This window comes from Saccopteryx bilineata, chromosome 1 (assembly GCF_036850765.1).
Source record: "Saccopteryx bilineata isolate mSacBil1 chromosome 1, mSacBil1_pri_phased_curated, whole genome shotgun sequence".
In the NCBI taxonomy this organism is placed as follows: domain Eukaryota; kingdom Metazoa; phylum Chordata; class Mammalia; order Chiroptera; family Emballonuridae; genus Saccopteryx; species Saccopteryx bilineata.
In genome coordinates, this window is record NC_089490.1 from 327,440,596 (window position 1) to 327,463,582 (window position 22,987).

At 46.6% G+C, this 22,987-nt stretch overlaps 1 protein-coding gene across 1 annotated transcript in view; it reads right to left on the reverse strand.

The window, feature by feature from the left end:
- The window catches only part of FAT3 (FAT atypical cadherin 3), a 717,392-nt gene that overhangs the window by 49,935 nt on the left and 644,470 nt on the right, over positions 1 to 22,987 (reverse strand). Inside the window, exons 15-20 of the mRNA XM_066248474.1 lie at positions 14,565 to 14,954; positions 11,486 to 11,700; positions 10,149 to 10,286; positions 9,033 to 9,176; positions 5,725 to 5,922; positions 1,645 to 2,443 (exon numbers count right to left, since the gene is read on the reverse strand). Coding sequence (XP_066104571.1) covers positions 1,645 to 2,443; positions 5,725 to 5,922; positions 9,033 to 9,176; positions 10,149 to 10,286; positions 11,486 to 11,700; positions 14,565 to 14,954 — 1,884 coding nt within the window. The remainder of the gene's footprint in view (positions 1 to 1,644; positions 2,444 to 5,724; positions 5,923 to 9,032; positions 9,177 to 10,148; positions 10,287 to 11,485; positions 11,701 to 14,564; positions 14,955 to 22,987) is intronic.

The following is a 22,987-nucleotide window of genomic DNA, read 5'->3' on the forward strand; positions in this document are numbered from 1 at the left end:
CAAGCTGACTTCATAGTAGCCAGATCCTGAGGGCAGGGCTGTGCCTCTCACTTTGAATCTTCAGTGCCTAGGACATGGCTGCCTTCTTAGATGCTGAATGATACAAGTTCTCAGAGTGCAAGGATTAAGTTGCTCGTTTAGTGTCTCCTGGAGGGTCAGCCCTATCCTGTGGTGAATGCCTCTGAAGCCCTGCTGTGAGTCACTGTATCAAGACCCTTGCAGAGCTTTGGCACATAAATCAGACTGCCTACAGAGGAACCCCAGGTGAGGCCGGACAGCTGACGTTCATAAATTCTACACGTGGGTGGCATCTGCCAGAAAGGCATTGCACTCAGCGTTGAGTGCTCTGAGTTATTTTGGAGTTGATTTACATATTCAACAGGTCAGATATCACTCCATCTACCTGTTGGAGACAAACAGAATCCACTGGGTGCTGCCGAGGAAGTGACTGGGACTCCTCCCAGCTGCGCGAATGCTGTCACATGCCTCTCGTAGGGAGCTACAGTCTCTGCGCTCTTCCTGCAATGAGCTTATTTTCGAAGCTGTGGACAAGAACTTTCTACAAGGGAAGAGGCCAGGGGGCCCTGCCTGGTCCCAATTACCCAAGGGCAATGCTTTACAAATGGCCTTTCTTCTGGCTACAGCTCCTTTGCGCCAAGTTCAGATTGGCTAGAAAGACTCTGGGTGCTATTTTCTTAGAAGAGGGCAGTGGATTTATTTCTCCACATGTCAGAGAGAGGAGAAGGAGGGAGCAACGCTTCTCACCAACCACTGTAGGCATGTGACTCTGAGCAGTGATGATCTCTGACCCGGGAAGGTCAAGGCTCAGTGCTCCAGTCACAGCAACAGACACAAAGCATCCGTCTCTGCTGCTCTTCGGGCCGACTCCATCCTTGACGGTGCGCCCCGACATCTGGCCCCAGTTTTTCACTGAAGCAGATGTAACGGACTTTCCCCCTGCGACGGCTTCCTAACTTGTTTCTCTGCTGCCGGCCTGACCCGTCTGCTCCACCCCCGTCTGCAGCTGCCATGCTCTCTGTGCAAGACAGAGACGAGCCTGCCACGTCTCCACTGCACATCAGCCAGTGGTTCCCCACTGCCCTGGGGTCCTTCCTACAGTCCTCATCCTGCTAACCCTGGTGTGGTCCCCGGGCTTGCTCACAGGGCTCCTGTGTCATCATTCCCTGCTCCTTCCAGTGGCAGGAAATCCTTCCAATCCCCTCAGTATAGGTTCCTCTCTTGCCCTTTAGCCTTCCTCATACAAGGTGCCCCGCTACCTGGAATGCTCTGCTTTTACTTCCTGTTTGCACATGTCTAATTCCAACTTATCTCGGCCTGGAGAGACTCCCTTTAGGAAACCTGCCTTGTGGATTGGGTCCTCCCGAAGGACCAAATTTCCCCTGGCAACACTTAGTGCGTGTGCTAACCTGGTTGTATGTCTGTGCTGCTCAAAGCCATATGCTCCGTGGCAGTAGGGCTGTGCTCGGCATGTTACCCATAGCTCCAGCATCTCTCATGGTTGCCAGATACATCGGAGGTGGCCAGTAAGTATTTTGTTCAGTAAGTGAATAAACGAATGCACGCTCATCCCGTCAACGCAAACCTCAGGCGGTGAGGTGGTAGGGAACTCTAGCCCACACTCACCGTTACAGGTGCAGCGCACGTTCCTGTAGAAGCGTGGACACACAAAGCTGATGCGCGCCGTGCTGTAGGTCATGAGCGCATGGGAATCCAGCGACAGGCCCTGCTCGCAGTGCTGCTCCTGGCAGTCCAGCCCCGAGCAGTTCTTCTCCAGGATGGCTGAGATGCGCATGACGTTCTCCAGATGTCTCCTGGCGTTGGACAGCTTCTGGATCAGGTAGGCCGGCTTGTAGAACTCGCCACTGTGCATCTCCACCGCAAACAGCATGTCCAGCTGGTTGGTGCCCGCCACGGGCTGGATGCTGATGATGTGCAGGCTGTCCTGCTTCTGGGTGAGGACCGCGTTCCTCAGGCTGCGCCGGAACCCGTGCATGTGCAGCCCCACGAAGTCCTCGGGGGACACGTTCTCAAAGCGGATGGTGACCGTGTTCTGCAGCATCTCGTGCTCCAGCTGCTCCACGTGCACGACCACATCCACGGGCACCTGGAAGCGCCCGTCACTCACGGACACGTTCAGGACGTACTTGCCGCTGTCCAGGCCTCCCAGGGCGATGATCTTCCCGTCGTGACTGTTCACCTTAAACAAGCTCTTCTGCTCCGATTTCAAGGCAAACGTGAGCACGTCATACATGTCCTGGTCTGTGGCGTGGATCTTCCCAATGACTCCGCCAGGAAAGTCGTCTTCCATGGTTACAATGAAGATTTCCAGAGGGATGGCCGTGGGCTTGTGGGTACTTTCCTCAATGACCCTCACATGGATGTAGGAGCGAGACACTTGCTGGGGTTTGCCTGAGTCTTTCGCCTAAAACAACCAAGAGGGAGAAAGGCAAGGAACTAAGAAAAAAAATCATAATTATTAAAAACAAATTCAGAAGAGATCAGCTCCTTTAACCACATTCACTTCTCCCCCCATCCCCTGCCACTACTCCGGGAAAGGCCGAAGATGTGTATTCAATTAAGAGTGATAATGTATCACCTTCCGTGTGCACCTGCTGTTGTGGACTATGAAATGTATCAGCATAACAAAGCCCGTGGGGGTGAGGAGGGAAGGAGGCTAGAGGGTGCTATGAGGTCCAACACGCCCACACCAGGCTGGCCTTGCTTTAATTTTGGGCAGAAGCCACAAGGAAACTTCAAAAACTGGCATTCACTCTTGGAAGAATTTTTGTCGTCTTTGGATTCTTTCCTTTCGACTGGACCAGATGGCAACTTTCTGTACACTTAAGCAACAACACTATTTAAGGAGGAATTCACAATATTGAGGTTTAGAAAAAACAATGGTACACTAAAGGGAAAAATAGGTAGCCTGAATAGAACCTTTTAGTCTTTCTTTTTTATATCAAGGTTGAAGGACAAACCACTCTGACAGCAGATCTTGACTGCGTGCCTGTCCCAGGCAACATAAAGGTAGTCAGTGCTGCAGGGAGCCAGTGAAGGGCACATTCCCACAGGTTGGGTCCCCAGCGCAGGTATCTGAGGATGCACGGCTGATGTGGACCTTGCAGGCCAGATGGAGTCTGGGCAGGTATGTCCTTGTATGTGAAAGGCAGTGTAAAGTCAAGGTCTTGGACATCCCACGGACTTGTGTTCCAATCTTGGTCCTGCCACGCACTCACTACCTGTCTGGCTTTGAGTTAGTTATTTATCCTCTCTGAGCTTCAATTCTTGTATCTTTAATGTGAGCAAAATAGTAGTTACTTCACAGGATTCTTGTATTGAAAAGATGAAAAGACATGATAATTGCAAAGTACCTAGCACAGGCCTGACCCAAAGAAGTATTTAGTGTATCAGAGTTAATGTGATTGCTATTATAATATTATAATATTGTTATTTTTATTATTACCCTCACCACATGTGTCTTTGATGGAGTATATCAGTGGTAGTCAGCTTGGTCCCTACCGCCCACTAGTGGGCATTCCAGCTTTCATGGTGGGAGGTAGTGGAGCAACCAAAGTATAAATAAAAAGATAGATTTAACTATAGTAAGTTATTTTTTAAAGATTTATTCTGCCAAACTTAGTGAAAATCCAACATAAAGTATTTGGTAAGTAATTATTATTATATGCTTTAACTTGCTGTAACTCTGCTTTATAAATTTTATAAAGTAAAGTTACTTCCCTACTTTATAAATCACCACTACTGTAGAACTGGTGGGCGGTTAGAAAATTTTACTACTAACAGAGATACAAAAGTGGGTGGTAGGTATAAAAAGGTTGGCTACCCCTGGACTATATGAACCAGAGATGCGGACATGGAAAATTCATGTAGAAAAGGATACAACTAGCAAATTAGGTTGAACCTAAAGTCAAACTGCAGAAGGTCCCTAAGGATAGTGACATGTTTAGACTTCAAGAGCCAGAAGTAGCCCACTCAGATGGCAGAAGCCAGAAAAATGACAGAGAGGCATGAAGCTACAGGGTGTAAGGTGACAGACTAGTGGGCCTGTGGCCTGAGAAGGCCTGGAGAATCATATTTGCCTGAAGACCTGAAATTCAGAATCTGAAAGAGTGTGGGCCAGGATTGCACCTGCAGGTCACCAACTTCAGGCACTAGGAAGCAACAGATGGTGTTAGTTTAGGGCAGAGTTTGACACTTGTTCTGTAAAGAACAGGATAAGACATAGAAGTGTAGGCTTTGGGGGTTATACAATCTGTATCACCTACTCAGGTGTGATTCCAGCATGGAGGCAGCACAAAGTGTATGTAAACGAATGGGCGAGGCTGTGTTCCAATAAAAAATTATTTATAAATATAGGCTGAGGGTATGATGTGGTCTAGGGGCTGTACTGTGTTTAGAGGAATGATATAATCAAAGTGGAACGATTAGTTTGGAAGGGAGTATACAAAAACACTAACCAATGGACAGATCAGGAAGGAATGAGGCTGAAGCCAGAGGAAACACTCACGAGGCTTCTGCAATAGCAGGAGGATGGGGCCATCTAAAATAAAGTGGGCGGTGGCAAAGGGAATGCCATTGATGCACAGAGGGACCTCAGGAAGGCAAAAACGCAGGACTCGGAGGTAGTTTAAATTAAGGAACTAGGAGGAGAAAGCTTTCTATGGTGTTTTCAAAGTCTGAGAAGTGAATCTGCTAACAATCAGAGTGGGTAGGTAAAAAATTACACTCACTTCTGTGAGAACGCATTAAAAATCTCTCCTTCACCTTGAACATAGATACTGTGATATACAATTATTTACATAATATTGTTGGAGGAATGGGTGGCAACTAAAGCACTTATTGACATGCTTAGAGCCGAAAGGAAGGTTTCAGCGAGCACAGAAAGCCATAACTTATCAAAAGAAATAATATACACAATTAAATTGTATACAAACATAAAAAATTACTATGGCTATTGTTGCCACCATTACTAATGACTTTATGTTGCCCTCTGTGGCAGTTATGTATAAACACAGTCACACAGTTTCACGGATGGAACCCAACTCCCAGTACTGGCCAAATTCATACACAGGAGGTGTGTGTTGTGCTCTACTTCCCTGCTCCTATGCGCACCCTTTCCAGAACTGCCACTTTTGCGTCTTTGTTCCATTTCATTGTACACAGGTCAGGGACCTTGAAGCAGGAATGTTGGAAGACCATGGCCATCTGAGTACTTAGTCCCCTCTTGTCTCACTGAGAAAACTTACCAAGCAGAGGTCTCTTTCAAAGCAGAGGCCATGATTTGGCTCAATCACATCGGGACCAAGATTGGTAGCTTCCTCAAGCTGGGTGGTGTGGCAAATACTACTCAGGACAAAGCAGCAAGCCTTGACCCAATGGTTGTCCTTGTGGGTCAATTAGAATCCCAGGAATTTACGGAATGCAGATTTAGGCCCTGTGACTGTCTGCCTGGCACACCCCGCAAGACTGTCCCTCCTGAACTACAGATGCTTCCCTTCCTTCCTGTTCAATTTCACACACAGAGGCCGCTTTTATTGGTGTGAAATTGAATTTGAGATTAAAAGGGGAGTATTCCTGCATGGTAATGAATTATGTTGACTTGTGCAGCAAAGAAAAACCGACCAACGGGCAGAGAAACAAGCCTGCTTAGAAAGCCGGCTGACGAGACAGAGAACGAGGCGGTACCTGGACACACAGCACATATTCCGGAGACTCCGTGTGTCGGAAGACCACGGCCGACCGCAGGATCCCGTGTGGGTCTAGCACGAACTCCTCCTCCTCGTTTCCCGACAGAATGGAGAACGAGAAGGGAGGCCCATTGTGAAAGGAGTCTCTGTCTGTCACCACCAGCTGTAAAATGCTGGTGCCTACTGGCTTATTTTCCTGAATAAAAGAGTAGATTAAAAAGGAAGATAAAATTACACCTCTCTTCACATTTTAAGAAACCCCATCATTACCGGCTGAGAGTGCTGCGCTAGAAAATAGGGCTGGAGAGGAAAGGATTCCCTGTGATATTATCCCGTCTTCTGAAAATATGCTGGCGTCTATGAGCATCAGGCTTCCTGTCCTTGGCTGCCTCCCCACAGCTGCCCCATGAGACAATGAGCTGCAGGGGAGAACACGGGCTTCACTTTGAATGGGTTGATAGGCTCCAAAGACGGTATTGCTACCCTTGTCCTTGGCTAGACTGGAAGTGTGCTGAGTTCACCTGTACAGCTCTGGAAATACATGGTGTTCACATGATTTCATGATTACACAAAAAATCCTCTCAGGCCAAGAAAACATCAACCTTGTGGGATGGGAAGGCACTTCCTCATACTTGTCACGACATGATTATGCTGAGGCCCAATGCAGTAACAGCAGTGTCACAGCATCAGACTTTTGGGGAGGGCATTTTGGCAACTTCCCAGTAAATATACAAAGACATATGCCAGGAAAAAGGTGGGCTTTACTCCCTGTCCCTCAGAACAGAATATAGTTTTGCCATGTTTCTTGATGAAAAGGAAGGGGGTAGAATGAACTTGAGAACAAAAAGAAAGAAAATGCATAACTCAGAATTTCCACAGAATTTTTGGAAGTCATGATGTTATTATGCAAGTAGTGTTTCTCAGAACCTCTCTGCCTTCCTCCCCAAATAGAAACACAGAGGATCCCAGTCATTCTCTCTTGGTTCAAAGGTTATTCTACATTGAAAATGCCAAATTAACTTCCTCTGTAGCTCAGGCACCGGTCCCCTTGCCCCCTCTGTTTAGTAATGCCCAGCATTACCACAGTGTGGGCTGAAGGCAGTGCCATTAATTCAGGCCTTCTGACGACATCAATTTAGGATTAAATGAATTCAGGTCACAGAGATGAAGACAGCGGTGTACTGCAGTTTGGAGGGACGTCATGCATGGGGCAGGGATACTTTTATCTGCTGAATAATCTATGTGTTGAAATAAGAAAATTATTCTGGGTTGAAAAAAAAGAGAGTAACACTTTACGGAGGAGGAAGAGAGAAGGACCTCAAAGACCTCTTATTTTGCTCCTTCTCTCAGGTGGCCTTTGGTGGTCAAGAACTAGACACGGCTCCCTGTGGCCTCAGTCACAGAACTGCCTTCACCCACAGTGCACTTCCTGTTCCACACTGACAGCACACTCAGCACCACACAAACCAGAAGATTTATTAATTTGTTTGCCCGGCCTATGGAGGCCATTTCCTCCACAGACGAGAGAGGGAGGGAGGGAGGAAAGAAAGGAGGGACAGACGGAGGGAGGAAAAAAGAGAAAGAATGCACACCCTTGGGTCACCATCAGAGTTGGAAGGGTGATATAACCAGACCCCTGCACTGCAGATACAAGCCACTGTCACTGCTCTGGGGTGGAGGGTCTTGTTTTTTTCACTGCTGACTTCCTGTAGTGCATGTGAAAACAGTCTGTCACATTGATAGATGTGTGTCACAATACTGAATGCTGAGTAGGCAAAGCCCATTTTGTTTGGGTGCAAGCACACGGAGTTGGGGCTAGGCAGGGAGTGCACGTGGTGACAGTCATGGAGGAGAGCGGTCTGAGGGGGAGGGATGGAGGAAGGCGAAGACCCTGCTGGGCCAGCTATGGCAAAAGCAGCTGCTGGGAACAGCCGCAGAGAGGAGAGGCCAGGTGAAGGAATCGAGTTTCCCTGACACAGGGCCAGGATGACACAGGAGCTGCTGGCTTGATGACTGCCTCTCAGCCTGCCTCAGGGACAAGTCAGACTAAAGACTTGAATGTTATGCCAAAGGGGCCCCTGCAAGACCTGGCTCACTCTCATCTTACCTTCTACCCACAAAGCCCTGGGCCCCACGGGGGGTGATTCTGAGGCCAAACTGGATCAGGCTAGAACTGGTTTTCTACACTATCTGTGGCCCCTGACATGTCTGTCAGCCCTGTCTCCTCTAGGTCCTCCACACCAACAGTATTCCCAGACTGGGTTTTCCGATCATCCTGAGTTGGGTTTCCAGCTTCTAGAAAGACTGGGAAGTGGGAGTAGCTCGTTGCTTAGTACTGAGCTCAAGAAATATCTTCTGAGTAAGAAAAAAGTAGATAGAGCCCTGGCCAATTGGCTCAGTGATAGAGCATCTGCCCGGCATGTGGAAGTCCCGGGTTCGATTCCCGGTCAGGGCACACAGGAGAAGCGCCCATCTGCTTCTCCATCCCTCCCCCTTTCCTTCCTCTCTGTCTCTCTCTTCCCCTCCCGCAGCCAAGGCTCCATTGGAGCAAAGTTGGCCCGGGGGGCCAAGGATGGCACCATGGCCTCTGCCTCAGGCACTAGAATGGCTCTGGTTGCAACACGGCATGCTCTAGATAGTCAGAGCATTGCCCCCTGGTGGGTTTGCCGGGTGGACCCTGGTCGGGCACATGTGGGAGTCTGTCTCTCTGCCTCCCCGCTTCCTACTTCACTAAAAAAAAGTAGATAAGAAAGAGAGTCATTCTGATTGCAGAATACCAGCAGTAAGTTATGGAAGAGTGATTTTAGTGTGTAGCGACTCTAAACTGATGCCCCATCTCCCTTTGACTGATAGCTAGTATCAATCTCCTCCCCATGCCAGAATAGCACCAGGTGGCTTAAAGGGCACCTGCACTGTGGAAAGAAAATAGTTTTTGCCAAAGACAGATCTGAAATCTAGTTGTGACTCTAGCACTTTGTTGCATGATCTTGGGGGAGCTTCTTGCCTCCTCAGATACTTAGCTCCTTCGCTGTAAGTGGGGGCTGATCCACTACCCCACTTCGCGGGGCTATGGTGGAAACAGGGTATGCCAAGCACCTGTCATTTTAAAGAACCCCATTGGTGGCAGCACTTACCAACGTTTATTAATCAGTTGCAGTGGAAGAATCAGGCTCTTTTCATACCAGCCCAATGACTGGATGAGTTGATACTGGGTAAAAACACTAATAAACTATGACGAGTAAACTAGAGCAGAGAAAGGAAGCTGAATGCATAGAGATAAGTACCTAGCAGGCCAGGTTTGCTCACCTGAATCACAGCAGTAGAGTTGGCAGGTGTAAAGACCGGGCTGTTGTCGTTCACGTCAGAAATGTCGATGTTGATGGTGGCAGTTGATGACATCACAGGAATGCCACTGTCCTCTGCTTGGACAAGCAGGGAGTACCCAGACACCTGTCAAAGCACAAGGGCTGACAGGGAGGAGGTGCAGCGCCACCTCCCTCCTGTGCACACTCAGGGGCGCTGCAGGCTCCACTTTGCTTGGCAGGAGTTCAGCCTTCTTCAAGTTGATTGTAAACCAGGGATTCTCAACCTGGGCACCACTGGCATTGGGGGCCAGCTAATTCTTTGTCATTGGAGGCTGACCTGTGCATTGTAGGATGTTTAACAGTGTCCCTGGTTTCAACCTACTAGAAGCTAGTATCCCCTCCTGCCAATTTGTGACAACCTCAAAAATACCTCAAAACATATGAGGGGGGGGGCAAAACTGTATGTTCCTTGGGGGGGCATCCCTGGTTAGCATCACAGCTCTCGGCCTTTGTTCAAACACAACCAGTGTCAACATGGGTCTATCTTACCAGTTTTGATACTTCAGGAGTTACAGAACTAAGCGAAGCCTTTCTGTTTTAGTCTCATTATTGGAACATTGTTTTCCATATTTAATCTCTCTTTGAAAACACATATATATATATATATTTTTATTTTTTTTTTGGTCAAAAAAGACAATGCTTAGAAACTTAGTTTATCCTTGGACAGAGGAATTCTCTGAATCACTCTTTCTGACTTAGGTACCTGCAGATCGACCTCTGTACCTGCTCATGAAACCAGGACCACAGGGTCCCAAAGCTCAAGATGCTTTTCTGCCTCCTTGCTCTAGGAAGGACCAAAATTCAAACCATCCAGAAAGATACAGATTTGCTTTTTCTTTAAAAGATCCATAAGTAAGAAACTGCCAGCATCTACTGACAGCAAATTCTTTCAAAGGGCTAGCCCAAGTCCACTGTGCTGATCAGCCCGTCCCTATTTACTGTCAGTATTTAAAATCGAGACTCTTCCTGCTTGTACTCACTGAGCTTCCACCTGATTCCAGGGAAGGGATGGGTGTGGAAAGGGGGGAGAGGAAGAGAGCTGACCTAATTAGCTTACCCTTTCCCGGTCCAATTTCTTCTTAACCTTCACAAGTCCCAGTACAGGGTCCACAGCAAATTCATTGTCCCGATCTCCACTCACAATGGAAAAGTGAATCTGTCCGTTGGGTTGGCTATCTGCGTCTTCTGCTATTAGCTTCATGAGTCACAAGCAAAACAAGAAAAGACATGCCACATGAGAAAAGGTTTATTCTTAGGGTTCCAGGTCTGTACAAATGGGCACGGCTCTGACAGTTTTCTACGCACTATGCTCAGCAGTGACAGGGATCACAACCCCAGTGGAAGAGACGATAGGATTGGCTCAAGGAAGAAACCACCATTACTGGAGCTACCATTTAATTTTGATTAATTTTTACCTCCTACAGCCTGATGCTTGCTAGACCTGATTTTCCTCAGGCCTTAGCTGGTATCAGGATAGAGCCCGAGCTAATGGATAGGATACTCCTGTGATTCTTTCCAGTTCTGTAAAACAATGGTCTCTGCCATCGAGCTGGGCATTCTCTCAACCTATGCATTTCCACGTTACAGAAACCCAAGGAGATTCCCATCCTCACCTGGCCAACATACTCCCCACTGTCTGTTGCTCATGTTGGTGATGCTGGGGTTTACATGTGTGGAAATAGTTTCATAATGTTCAGGAAGGAGAGGGGGCCTGGGAAGTCCACCTCTGATGTATAAAGAATGCCCATTACCTGTGCTGTGGGAACAGAGCTAAGGATGAACAGAGGTACCTGTCCACCCTAGGGAGCATGAGGAGGGTGAGGATGAGGTTCACTGTTTCCTGTGTGGATCTAAGACAGCCTGTGTTCTCCCAGCACATGGTTTGTTTTGGCTGGTACTATAAAAAAAAATACAGTTGGAAACAGCTCCTTAAGAGTGGCCAGTTCATCTTAAACTTGCTCGCATTTGTAGCTGCCTTATTCTCTCTCTCTCTCTCTCTCTCTCTCTCTCTCTCTCTCTGTGTGTGTGTGTGTGTGTGTGTAGGGGCTGGGAGGGATTTTATTCCATCCTCAGTTATCTAATAACTTATCATCTAAAGTCACAGCTAGTTGGAGCCATCATTACAAATTCATTCCACGGTGTGCTGTTTTCTCAAAAAACAGACATTCCTGGGAGGACAGTGATTATCAGTCACTTATATCTTGATATAAATGCATTTTTTTCTAACAAACTAGAGAAGGAGCGGTTGAAAGACTCACGCCTGACCAGAGTTCCCAGGGACAGAAGGTCACGGAAAAGAAAACGTGTGAGGAGAATCCAAGATAGACTTCGCTCACCTTTCATTCTATTGAGAATTATTAGTCCCAGACATCTGGACCACCCACAGGCACCTACCAAAGTGACAGAGTCCCCAACTAAGGCATCTTCACTTATGACAGCACTGTAGACATCTTGGCTGAACTTGGGAGGATTGTCATTCACATCTGTGAGGTTGATGTTGACGGTGGCCACAGCACTGAGAGCTGGGGTTCCCCCATCTTTAGCTTCCACGACCAGATAAAACTTTTTGCATAATTCATAGTCCAGGACTTCAGAGACTGAAATACCTCCTTGGAAAAAAAAATGGAGAGCTTTAGATTTGATTAAGAAAACACACTGGTTGGTCAGTAGTTCCATAATCCTGGAAACCTGTATACCAGGGGTCCCTAAACTATGGCCCGCGGGCTGCATGCGGCCCCCTGAAGCCATTTATCCAGCCCCCGCCGAACTTCTAGAAGGGGCACCTCTTTCATTGATAGTCAGTGAGAGGAGCATAGTTCCCATTGAAATACTGGTTACTTTGTTGATTTAAATTTACAAATTCTTTATTTTAAATACTGTATTTGTTCCTGTTTTGTTTTTTTACTTTAAAATAAGATATGTGCAGTGTGCATAGGGATTTGTTCATAGTTTTTTTTATATTCCAGCCCTCCAACGGTCTGAGGAACGGTGAACTGGTCCCCTGAGTAAAAAGTTTGGGGACCCCTGCTGTATTCCATTGATGCCAGTATTCAGGAATTTGTTTATTTACTGCTCTGCTGAAAGCCAGCAGAGTCTGGTTAACTCTGTCAGTTAAAGTAAAGCTATCCATTGGATACAACACTGAAGAAATGAAGTCTCTGCATGTTGCTGTCATAGTTCCTAAACTTCTCTCGAACAGCTTGAAGGTCTGTGGCATTATTCACCCTCATGCAGCTAGGGAGTAGGGACAGGAACAGCATCCCTGATATGTGTCTCCTGATGATTCCTCAAGTGGACCTGGGTTGCCTGAGAGTTAGCCAAGATGTGCGGGTGTGAGGGCATGACCCCGTCCTCTATCAGCAAGTAAATACTTTCAGATAGCTGAAATCTCTTTAAAAATATCTCCTATGTTCCCAATCTTCCACTTTCTGTGCGTATCTAAAACTATTATGGTACAAAGAGGGCAAAGATCTCATATCCATTCACATTTCCAAACAGGCAACTTCTCTAAGGTGAGAAACAGAAGTCCTACCTATAACAAGAGCCTTTTTCTCCCCATAATTAAGTTTTCTTAGCAATTATCACCTTTAGCATTTTATGTTGCGCCCCAATCTTGTTATCCAGTGCCAAATTTAAACAGCACTTAACCATTTCCCCATGGTGTTCATATACAATGGCTCTAATGAGACAGGCTAAGGTTAACAGATATTTAAATGAAGGAAACCCCCATACATTTTAATTTAAAGTAATGAGCTTAATAAACAGAGTTGTGCTGGGAGTAGCTGCTGATGTAATTCCTCCATCAATATTTCCACCTCCCTATACTAGTGCAGGGACTGTATCTCCTTCATTTTTTGCACCTCTGCAGCACAGGAGTGTAACTTAGGTATGTAGCATGTATTCCAAAGAAGGAAGATCTGGGCCCTGGTTGGTTGGCTCAGTGATAGAGCATTGACCTGTTATGTGGAAGTCCTGGGTTTGATTCTCGGTCAGGGCACACAGGAGAAGTGATCATCTGCTTTTCCTCACCTCCTCTTCCCCCTTTTCTCTCTCTTCCCCTCCTGTAGCCATAGCTGGATTGGTTCCAGCATATCAGCCCCAGACACTGAGGATGGCACTGTAGAGCTCCTGACTCAGGCACTAAAAATAGCTCGGTTGCGAGCATGGCCTTAGATGGGCAGAGCATCAGCTCTAGACAGGGGCTGCCTGGTGAATCCTGGTTGGGGCGCATGTAGGCATCTATCACCCCGCCTCTCATAAAAAAAAAAAAAAAAAGAAGATCTGAGTTCAAATCCTAGATCCTCTACTTCCTCACAGTGGACATTGCGCAAATTATTTAACCTCTTTGGAGCACTGTATTTCTCATATGGAAAATGTGAGAAATAACTACTTATTTAATAGGAATCTGGGGCATTTTCTATGTGCAATGAGGATTGCTAATTATGTTAATTATCATAGTTTCTTGTTTGCATTCACTGGACTATACAAATTTAGCCCCCTTGTTCAACAAGTGCACATTCATTGAGTAATGAGGGAATTAATATGTCCAACGGCCAGAAGGTGTGACTCACCTTTCTCATCTGCAAAATACAACTGCCTTGCTCATTCAGAAGGAATAATCAAATGAAAGTGCTTTGAAAATATTAAAAGAAACACTATATGAAAATACAAGGGTGAATATGTTTACTCTTCATATAACACCTAAGCTTATATTCTAAATCACCACCTTATTTACCCAAATGACCCCAATAGTGATTAACTCTGATGAAGAGAAGCCCTAGGGATTTCTCTTGGTTTCTTTCTAAGCACCTTTCCCCTAGATGATGCCACATCTTCTCCCAGGCTTTGAAAAGCATGTCGTGAGAAATGACAATGTTGTGACCAGTAGCAGTGAACAGGGCTCAAATATAGTGCCAATTCCAGCTGACTGGAGTGCCAGGTTGGGATGCCTGCAGGTCACTGTCATGTCACTTATGAATGTCTGGCCTTGGTAGGTGACCAGAGGGTGGCAGCCTGAGTGTGGATTGACAGCAAGTGAATGTGAATCTCCAGGAGCACTTCCAACCACACAAACATATGGCCCTGTGGCCGAAGTTAGAAAACAAAGAAACAAACAAAAAGGAGACAGAAACAAACCCTTGTGCTCCGTGTGCAAAGAATACTTCCTTTCTCCATCTAGGAAGCACATTACTGCTCCCCAACCTTCCTCTGGGAAATCCTAGGGATAGCTTGGGGGTCAAATACCTGCCAGATGAGCGCACAAACTCAGCAGGGGAGGGGACGTTCTTAGAAGCAGAGTGCCAGAGGGCACTGAGGGGTCTGCCTGCAGGCCTTGCTAAGAGCAGACTTGTTTCTGCTGCACCAGAAGTACAAAGGGAGAAGAGCCCACCAAGAAGAGTGGTTACGGGGTTGAGAGTGGACGCAGGGCAGAATGAATTCTGTATGACTTCTAAGTAGGTTGCTGCTTACCCACCTGTCTTTGGGTCAATCCTAAATTTCCCTTGTTCATTCCCAGATCGAATGAGATACGTAATCTCAGCATTTGTACCGATATCTTTGCTTGTGGCAAAAACAGCAAGGACTTGGGTGCCGGGGGAGGTGTCTTCAGGCACTGTCACCAGGTAGTCCCTCCTCTCAAACACAGGGGGGTTGTCATTAATGTCCAGTACGGTGATGGTGACAGTGGTGAGAGAGGACAGGGCCTGTCCAGGGCTTTGGTCTGTGGCCTGCACACTGATGTTGTAGGAGGGCTGCTGCTCCCGGTCCAGCGGCTGCTCCAGGATGATGATGCCAGACGACTCATCAATGGAGAAGAACCCATCGGCCGAGCTGGCCAGAGAGTACACAACCTTCCTATTGATGCCTGTGGAAGATGCAAGAATGTGAGCACAAAAAACCCCCAAGACACCCCCCCCCAAAACAAAACAAGAACAACAAAACAGCAATTATAGAAACCCGCAGCTTTGGTCCTACAAAGATGTCAAGTTCCGTTTGTAAAATATATACAAACTAAATTAAATAATAAAGAAATAAAAATATTAGCAACAAGATATCAGAGATCATTGGATATTCCTAATATGTTGAAAAAAAATCTAAGATGCTGATAGATACATGGGTGGAAATTACTTAACCAATGTTTATCTAGACTCTACCAGGCACTATTTATTCTAGATGCTAGAGATTCTAGCAATGGACAAAAGCCAAACATTTCCCGTGGAAATTTTTACATCCTGGTGGGAATAAGTAAGAAATGAACAACAACAAAGAATCAAAATGAATGGCATGTTAGCGAGTCAGAAGGGAGAAAAAAATAAGCCTTAAGTAAGGGGTGAAGAGTGTTGGGGGACAATATTCGGGAGATGGAGGGAGGGTGGTAATTTTCAATGAGGTGGTCGGGGGAGGCCTTGACATTTGAGTAAAAACCCGGAGGCACGTAAGGTAATAACAGGGCAACCACCTGGGGAAGAACTCCCTGGGGTAGAAACACATCAGTGCAGAAGTCCTGGGGTGGGAGCCAGAGGCAAGTATGGCAATAACAGGGCAACCACCCGGGGAAGAACTCCCTGGGCGTAGAAACACATCGGTGCAGAAGTCCTGGGGTGGGAGCCAGAGGCAAGTAAGGCATTAACAGGGCAACCACCTGGGGAAGAACTCCCTGGGGTAGAAACACATCGGTGCAGAAGTCCTGTGGTGGGAGCCAGGGGCGGATTTAATGGCGCGCGCGGCGGCTGCGTTCCCTGGGCTCCGGCTTCTGAAGGGCCCTGCAAAACCCCAACTGGATACTTTTTTTCTAATGATACCAGGTTTGGTTTCATATGTGCAATTTTGACATTAATAGTACATGATATTTTTTATTTATTTAAAAATATGGTTAACACGTATTTTTATTTTCCCTATGTCTTTCTTTCTTTTAAGGGCCCAGTATTTACTTCTGCACCTGGGGTCTCAACCGACCTTCCTCTGCCTCAGGCGGGAGCCCCTCTGGCGTGTTTGAGGAGCACTGTCGAGAAGACCAGTGTGACTGGAGTCAAGAAGAGAGAAACAGAAGATGAGATCAGGAAGCAGACCCTGCGGGGTTGTGGCGGTGAGGCGGGAGGCCCCTGGAGGGCTCAGGAAGGGAGTCATGCAGTGTGACTTAGATTTCATCAGGATCATGCACGATACTGGTGCTGAACAAAATGAAGAGCAGCTAAGAGAGAGAGAGAGCAGGGAGAGCAGCTAGAGAGGCCGCCAGGAGTGCAGGTATGGGCTATGGCAGCCCGAAGGCAGCCGTGTGGAAGGGGGGAGGAGGGAGAAATGGTCCGGCTCTAGATCTATTCTGAACAGGGAGGTGGGGAGAAAACGACTGTCTTCTGCTTGTGGAGCTGGCAACATGTGGGATGTGGCAGAAAAAGAAGATTCCGGGATGACGCTTAGGTTTTGGGCTCAGCAAGTAGAAAGAGGGAGTCACCATTGGCTGAGACAGAGAGGATGCAGAAAGGATGAGGATTTGGACGGAAGATGAGGAGCCCCGTTTTGGACAAATTAAATTTGGGATGGGAGTTTATATTTAAGTGGAAATTCCGGTAGGAAGTTAGTACAGGTCCAAATTGGAGCTATAAATCTGAGGGTCATCAGCATTCAGATGGCCTGCAGAGCCAGGAGAATGGATGAGGTCATAAGGGAATGTAAATCAAACCCAATGGCCACTGAGCCTGGAACACCCCATCAAAGAAGGGAGATGATCTAGTCAGAGGATGATCTCCAGCTCTATGATTTTTTATTTTCCCCTGAAGTTGGAAACGGGGAGGCAGTCAGACAGACTCCCGCATGTGCCCAACCGGGATCCACCTGGCATGCCCACCAGGGGGTGATGCTCTGCCCATCTGGGGCATTGCTCTGTTGCAACCAGAGCCATTCTAGCGCCCAAGGCAGAGGCCACGGAGCCATCCTCAGCGCCCGGGCAAACTTTGCTCTAATCGAGCCTCGGCTGCAGGAGGGGAAGAGAGAGACAGAGAGGAAGGAGAGGGGGAGGGGTGGAGAAGCAGATGGGCGCTTCTCCTGTGTGCCCTGGCCGGGAATCGAACCCAGGACTCCTGCACGCCAGGCCAACGCTGTACCACTGAGCCAACCAGCCAGGGCCTTCCAGCTCTATGATTTGAAGAAATGTACTTAGTTACCAAAATACAATTTTATCTTAGTATAGGCCAAAGCTAAATCATACCAACTGGGAAATGTCCATTAACAACCAGCAAGTTAGTGACTGATGATTGGGTTTACTTCTGTTTCTGAAAACTGATTTAACTGTTTTCATAGAGGATCTCAATACTTCAAAATGCTTGATAAACCTCAAATTCACTAGAAGTTAAGATTTATAAGAAGCAAAATGTAATGTCTTTGCAGGCTAAAAAAGCACCCTTTTGATCCTAAATGCTCTTAATGAGGATAGTCATCAGCTATGATGTTAGCTATGACAACCACCTGAAAACGTCTTTAGCGAATCAAATCATAGACCCCTAGAATATAAGCACTTAGAGGGGAGAGCCTAAGCCTGTGTTGTTTTCTATTGTAACAACTCACCATGGAGACATTTAGCAGTAACTCCCCCAATGGACAATTTCCCTTAAGCCAAAATTCCCAGCAAACCAATAAAATCATATATCTAGAGGGGATGACGTAAATTGCATTATGTGGCTTTAACCAAAAGGTCAATACTAAGAGCTTATTCTTGGTTCCATTCCAGAGAGTCCATTTTTTCCCCCCTAAAGTTTCGTCATTTACTTTATCTCTCAAAACAACCATCCTTTGATACATAAACTTCAACCTCTGATGTTATTTGTGGTAGGATTAAAAAAAAAGAAGGCTTTCCTCTTCTCTTGCTGCCCCTAGAAATAAGGCCCCAAAGCAGAGGTTTTAAGGCTGGGTTTTGGCTATTTCTAGACTGTCTGGAAGATTAAATTCTTCAACGTAAATTCCTGGGGTCAATAAATATGAAGGGTTATGGAAGTGATCAAGGTAGCACCTGCAAAACAATACCACTGCCTGGTGTCAGCACTGGTGGCATGCCCCAGACATTGCGGTGACTAATTGGATTGTCTCAGGATACCTCTCAAAGTCACAAAAATGAATTTCTGGAAACATATCAGGGATTGACATACATGTACAATGTAGGTTTTCAAATCACACACATTCCGTGTGGATTTGACTTTCACCCCCAGCATATGGAACACCATTCTTTATATATATATAATATTATATATATATATATATATATATATATATATATTTTTTTTTTTTTTTTTTTTTTTTGCATTTTTTCTGAAGCTGGAAATGGGGAGAGACAGACAGACTCCTGCATGCGCCTGACCGGGATCCACCCGGCACGCCCACCAGGGGCTACACTCTGCCCACCGGGGGGCGATGCTCTGCCCCCCCCCCCCCCCCGGGGCGTCGCTCTGCCCCGACTAGAGCCATTCTAGCACCTGGGGCAGAGGCCAAGGAGCCATCCCCAGCGCCTGGGCCATCTTTGCTCCAATGGAACCTTGGCTGTGGGAGGGGAAGAGACAGAGAGGAAGGAGAGGGGGAGTGGTGGAGAAGCAGATGGGCGCTTCTCCTGTGTGCCCTGGCCGGGAATCGAACCCGGGACCCCTGCACGCCAGGCTGACGCTCTACCACTGAGCCAATAGGCCAGGGCCTATGGAACACCATTCTTACCAACAATAAGATGGGGCAAGAAATTCATGCAGGGGCTTTCCTCTGAGCATCTAACTACTATAAACCCCACTTCACTGATGCATAAACCAAAAGCTGGTGGATTTGCCTGGTGCAACTAGCATGTTTAGGTGAGCACCAGCCTTGTTTTCCCCAGGCTCCTAGCTCAGTCCTCTTTAAGGATTTAAGGTCTGCTCCAGGAGACTCCTCCTCTTCAGGCCTACAGATCATTTAGGAAGAAGGTACTTTCTGACTCCCCGTCCTGAAATACACAATGCTCAGAGCAAGCAGAGTTGGGAGAGAGAGGGGTTGGAGTTGCACAGTGCCGCTCCCTGTGGCAGCAAGGCCCAAAGGGGAGGCGCCTTTAACGGCTGCCTGCACTTCCTTTATTGGGACAGATAGCGACATCTCATTAAAAATATCTCCTATGTTCCCTCTCTTCAGCCTTCTCGTTCAGGCACTATTCAGAGGCACTGGGCTCTGCTCAGATCCCAGAGCAGGGGACGCTGTCTTCTCCCAGCGTCTGCTCAGCGGGCTAGCCCTGTTGTTGGAACACTGTGTCTACAAGGCTGACATTAATCAGCCACACAAAGACCACAGCTCCCCTCCGGGCAGATTCTGTTAATTTAAACTCGGTGACAGGGTTTTTCTGCTTTACCGTGGCAGAAAACCATCTCTGTCCCCTCCAAGTTGCTGACCCGCACTGCCCCTACCTCCCAATACATTGTTTCTGACAGTATCTCGGGCATTCACACCAGGAGGAACTGGGAGATTTATTGTTTACCTCTCCTTTCTGTTACCAATCAGACTGATATGGAAATAAGACCTGAAAAGGTGGGGGTGGTGGAGGATCCCAAACCAACGAACCTGCTAAATTGTATCACTTATGATTCGGTAGCTCTCAGGAAAAGAGCAGGATATGTTACTGGAACAGATTAACTCCCACTGAGACACGGTTGTGATAGATTTCAATGATTTTTAGAAATAAAGTCAGACGTGTAAACGCCAATTCGGAGGCAGTTCTTTTGGTGCAGCACTTTCTTTGCTGTTTCCAGGCAGTGGGGTGCTGTCTTTGTTAAAGGAATGCAGGTCTTGTCACTAAAGCGGAAACTTTCTATCCAAGGGCGTTTGATAAATGCCATCCTTCAAATCACCATCCCTTTGCTACATCCCCAGCAGAAAAGATGAACCCGAGCAGGAGAGTCGCTAGCTAATTGGTCTAATGCTCTCACTGCATGTCATGATGTGTTACATTAAGGTATAACATTAATCCATCATTGCACGTCTGTGTTTTTGAGTATGTAATTCTGTTCTCCAATTTGAGCCTAATTAAATGAGGACAGAGCTACTTAGCTTCTTAAAATGCTTAAATGCCAGGCTTCCAAGAGAAGTACGACTTTCATTGCAAGTGAAGTTTCTGCACCTTATCTGTGGCAAAGGGGACAGGCCTTCAGAGGATTAAAATCAAGGAAAAAGAGAATGATTAAAATCCCTATTTGTTCAAAGGGAATAATAGATAGTGGCATTTAGTAAAATGGGGTTGGAGGAAAAAATAGCACATAAAAATTCCCAGTAGGAAAGGCCGTGAAGTGCTGGGGTGGCTTGCTTGCCAAGGGCATCATATTCTCTCCCTTGAAAGGTTTCTAAGTGGAAGTGAAGTTCCTTTCAATTTGGCCACATGGGAATATAGATGTTTTGGACATGGGACTCTCAATGTAGTCCAGTCCTGGAAGCCAGCTCATGATCTTCCCAAACTACACAAGTAAACTTGGGCAAGTCACTTTTCTTCACTGGGTCTCAGTTGTTTTCATCTTTAAAATGACAGAACCGGCCCCCTGCGTGTGGAAGTCCCAGGGTCCATTCCCAGTCAGGGCACACAGGAGAAGCTACCATCTGCTTTTCCAGCCCTCCTCTCCCCCTTCTCTCTTTCTCTCTCTTCCTCTTCCACAGCCACGGCTGGAATGGTTCAAGCAAGTTGGCCCTGGGTGCTGAGGATGGCTCCATGGCCTCGCCTCAGGCTTGGTTGCTGAGCAACAAAGCAGTGGTACAGACAGGCAGAGCATTGCCTGGGGCTTGCCGGGTGGATCCCAGTTGGGGTATATGTGGGAGTCTGTTTCTGCTCCCCTGCCTCTCACTTAAAAAAAAAGAAGACATAACCTAGATCAGTTGAGGTCTAAAATGATCTTCCAGCACTATGATTCATTTCCAAGTTAAACTATATGACTCTGGTTTTAGTTTCATTTCCCAACAAAGGCCCATCTCCCCCAACTGCCCATTAAGTTGCTAGACCTGGGCATAAATGGACCATATCACCAAAGGAAAAGTCCACCATAAGCTTGATCATGATGAACGATTGGATTTTCTGGATAGAAAACTTAGCATGGCAGATTGTACCATTCAGTTAAATATTCAGAGTTCACACATATAGCTTATAGCAAGGCTCTTACACATCAGTGAGAAATAACACCCACTGCTAGGATCATCCCCAAGGATCTAACCCAGTGTCAGAATAACTCAGCTTTATATTTGAGGTTGCTAAAGGTGTTAAAATCAGCACCAAATCCAAATGGCGAGAGTGGCCAACACAAGAAAGGGCACTGAGATTTTTTTCAATCTGACCTTTAAAAAATGTTTTCTCCTGTCCCCCAAAGATCAAGCTTCCTAAACTTAAGGAAACTAACAAGAGCCCTGTCCTGCTTACTTATGTGGGCAGCTGTTTGGACTGTCAGGGCAGAGCCTTGTCTGTGATATTCACTGCTACACCCTCCAGCGGCTGTGCAGGGTCTGGCCAGTAAGTGACACACACTAAATGTGGGCTGTGCTAAAGTGCTATAAACTGGCTTTTATAAAAGGGTTTGAATATATATGGAGCATATACCTGAGGAAGAAATAATCTGAAATAATTTCAATAATCAGACTCTAGTAACACTTTACATTTTGGTTCCAATCATTTTTATATCAACTCCATTGAGGTATCATAATTTACATACAATAACATGAACATGTTTTAAGTGTCCTGCTCATAAATTCTGACAAATGTATACTGCCATGAAATCATGTCTGTCGTTTGAGTATAGAACATTTTAATCACTCTTTAAAGTTCTTCGTGTCCCATTGCACAGGTTTTTAGTAGGTCATCTTAGAGCTTGGGGCATCTGACTGGTCAAAAATGAACCCAGTCTGGCTGAGATCTGGGTGGCCAGGCCATCTAATAACTTGTTTTTGAACCACTATTTTCTCCTGCCTTCATGAATACCTATTCATTAGCACTTAAGATCTCACAAGAATATTTAGATTTCACGGCTTTTATGGCCCAGGCATGGTGATTAAGGCATGCTTTTATTTAAACTATAAGGATTAGCCTCCAAAGAAAAATGATAAACAAAGCTTTGGTTTTTGAATATGTCATTGCATTCTTTTGCTAAGGCCTTATCCTTAGAAGACAATAGTTATTTCTGAGAGACGAAGTCTCACAGGACAGGCTGGCTATGACCCTTCCATCTGCTAAGGATTTGCAAAGCACCACCTGTGTGCTTGCTGTAGGCACCACAGCCATCGAGGGAAGGCGGAACCCAAAAGACATCAGCTGCCTCAAGCAGCTTAGCAACATGAGGGGAATTACTTAAACCAGGTAGTTTCCTGCATGTCTTCCCCCACCTCCTCTCTCCCATCTGAACAAGAATGCTGGGTTCTCCTGATTCTGCACCCTGTCTGGAGGCCAGGTCTCATGGCCGAGTGAGGCCCCCCTTCCCTTCCACCTAACCACTGCAAGACTCCCTATTTCAAACCACTCAGACTCTGTCTCCTTCTGGCTACACTTAACCAGAGTTCAGTTCCCAAAACTGGATCCAGACTTGCTCCAGCTGCTCAGGATAGGTAGTGGCTTCTTACTCCTGTCAGTCAGAACTAAACATTTTTGAGAATGCTTTCAGTTCTTTGTGGTCTGGTCCCAGCCCATTCTCTCAGGGTCATTTCCTGCTCCATTCCCATCACGTACTGTCTACTCCCCTTGCTCCCCAAGGTATCACACACAGTCTCTCCTGAGGCCTTTGCTCAGGTTCATTCTTCTACTCAGAACATTCTCTCCCCATCCTTCCCTTGTCAAAACCCTACGTATCTTCAGGGTCTCCTCTGGCACAGTTTCCTTAATTCCCAGGTTAGTTCCCTTTCTTTGCTCCCTTAACATTACTTTTCATTATCATTAGT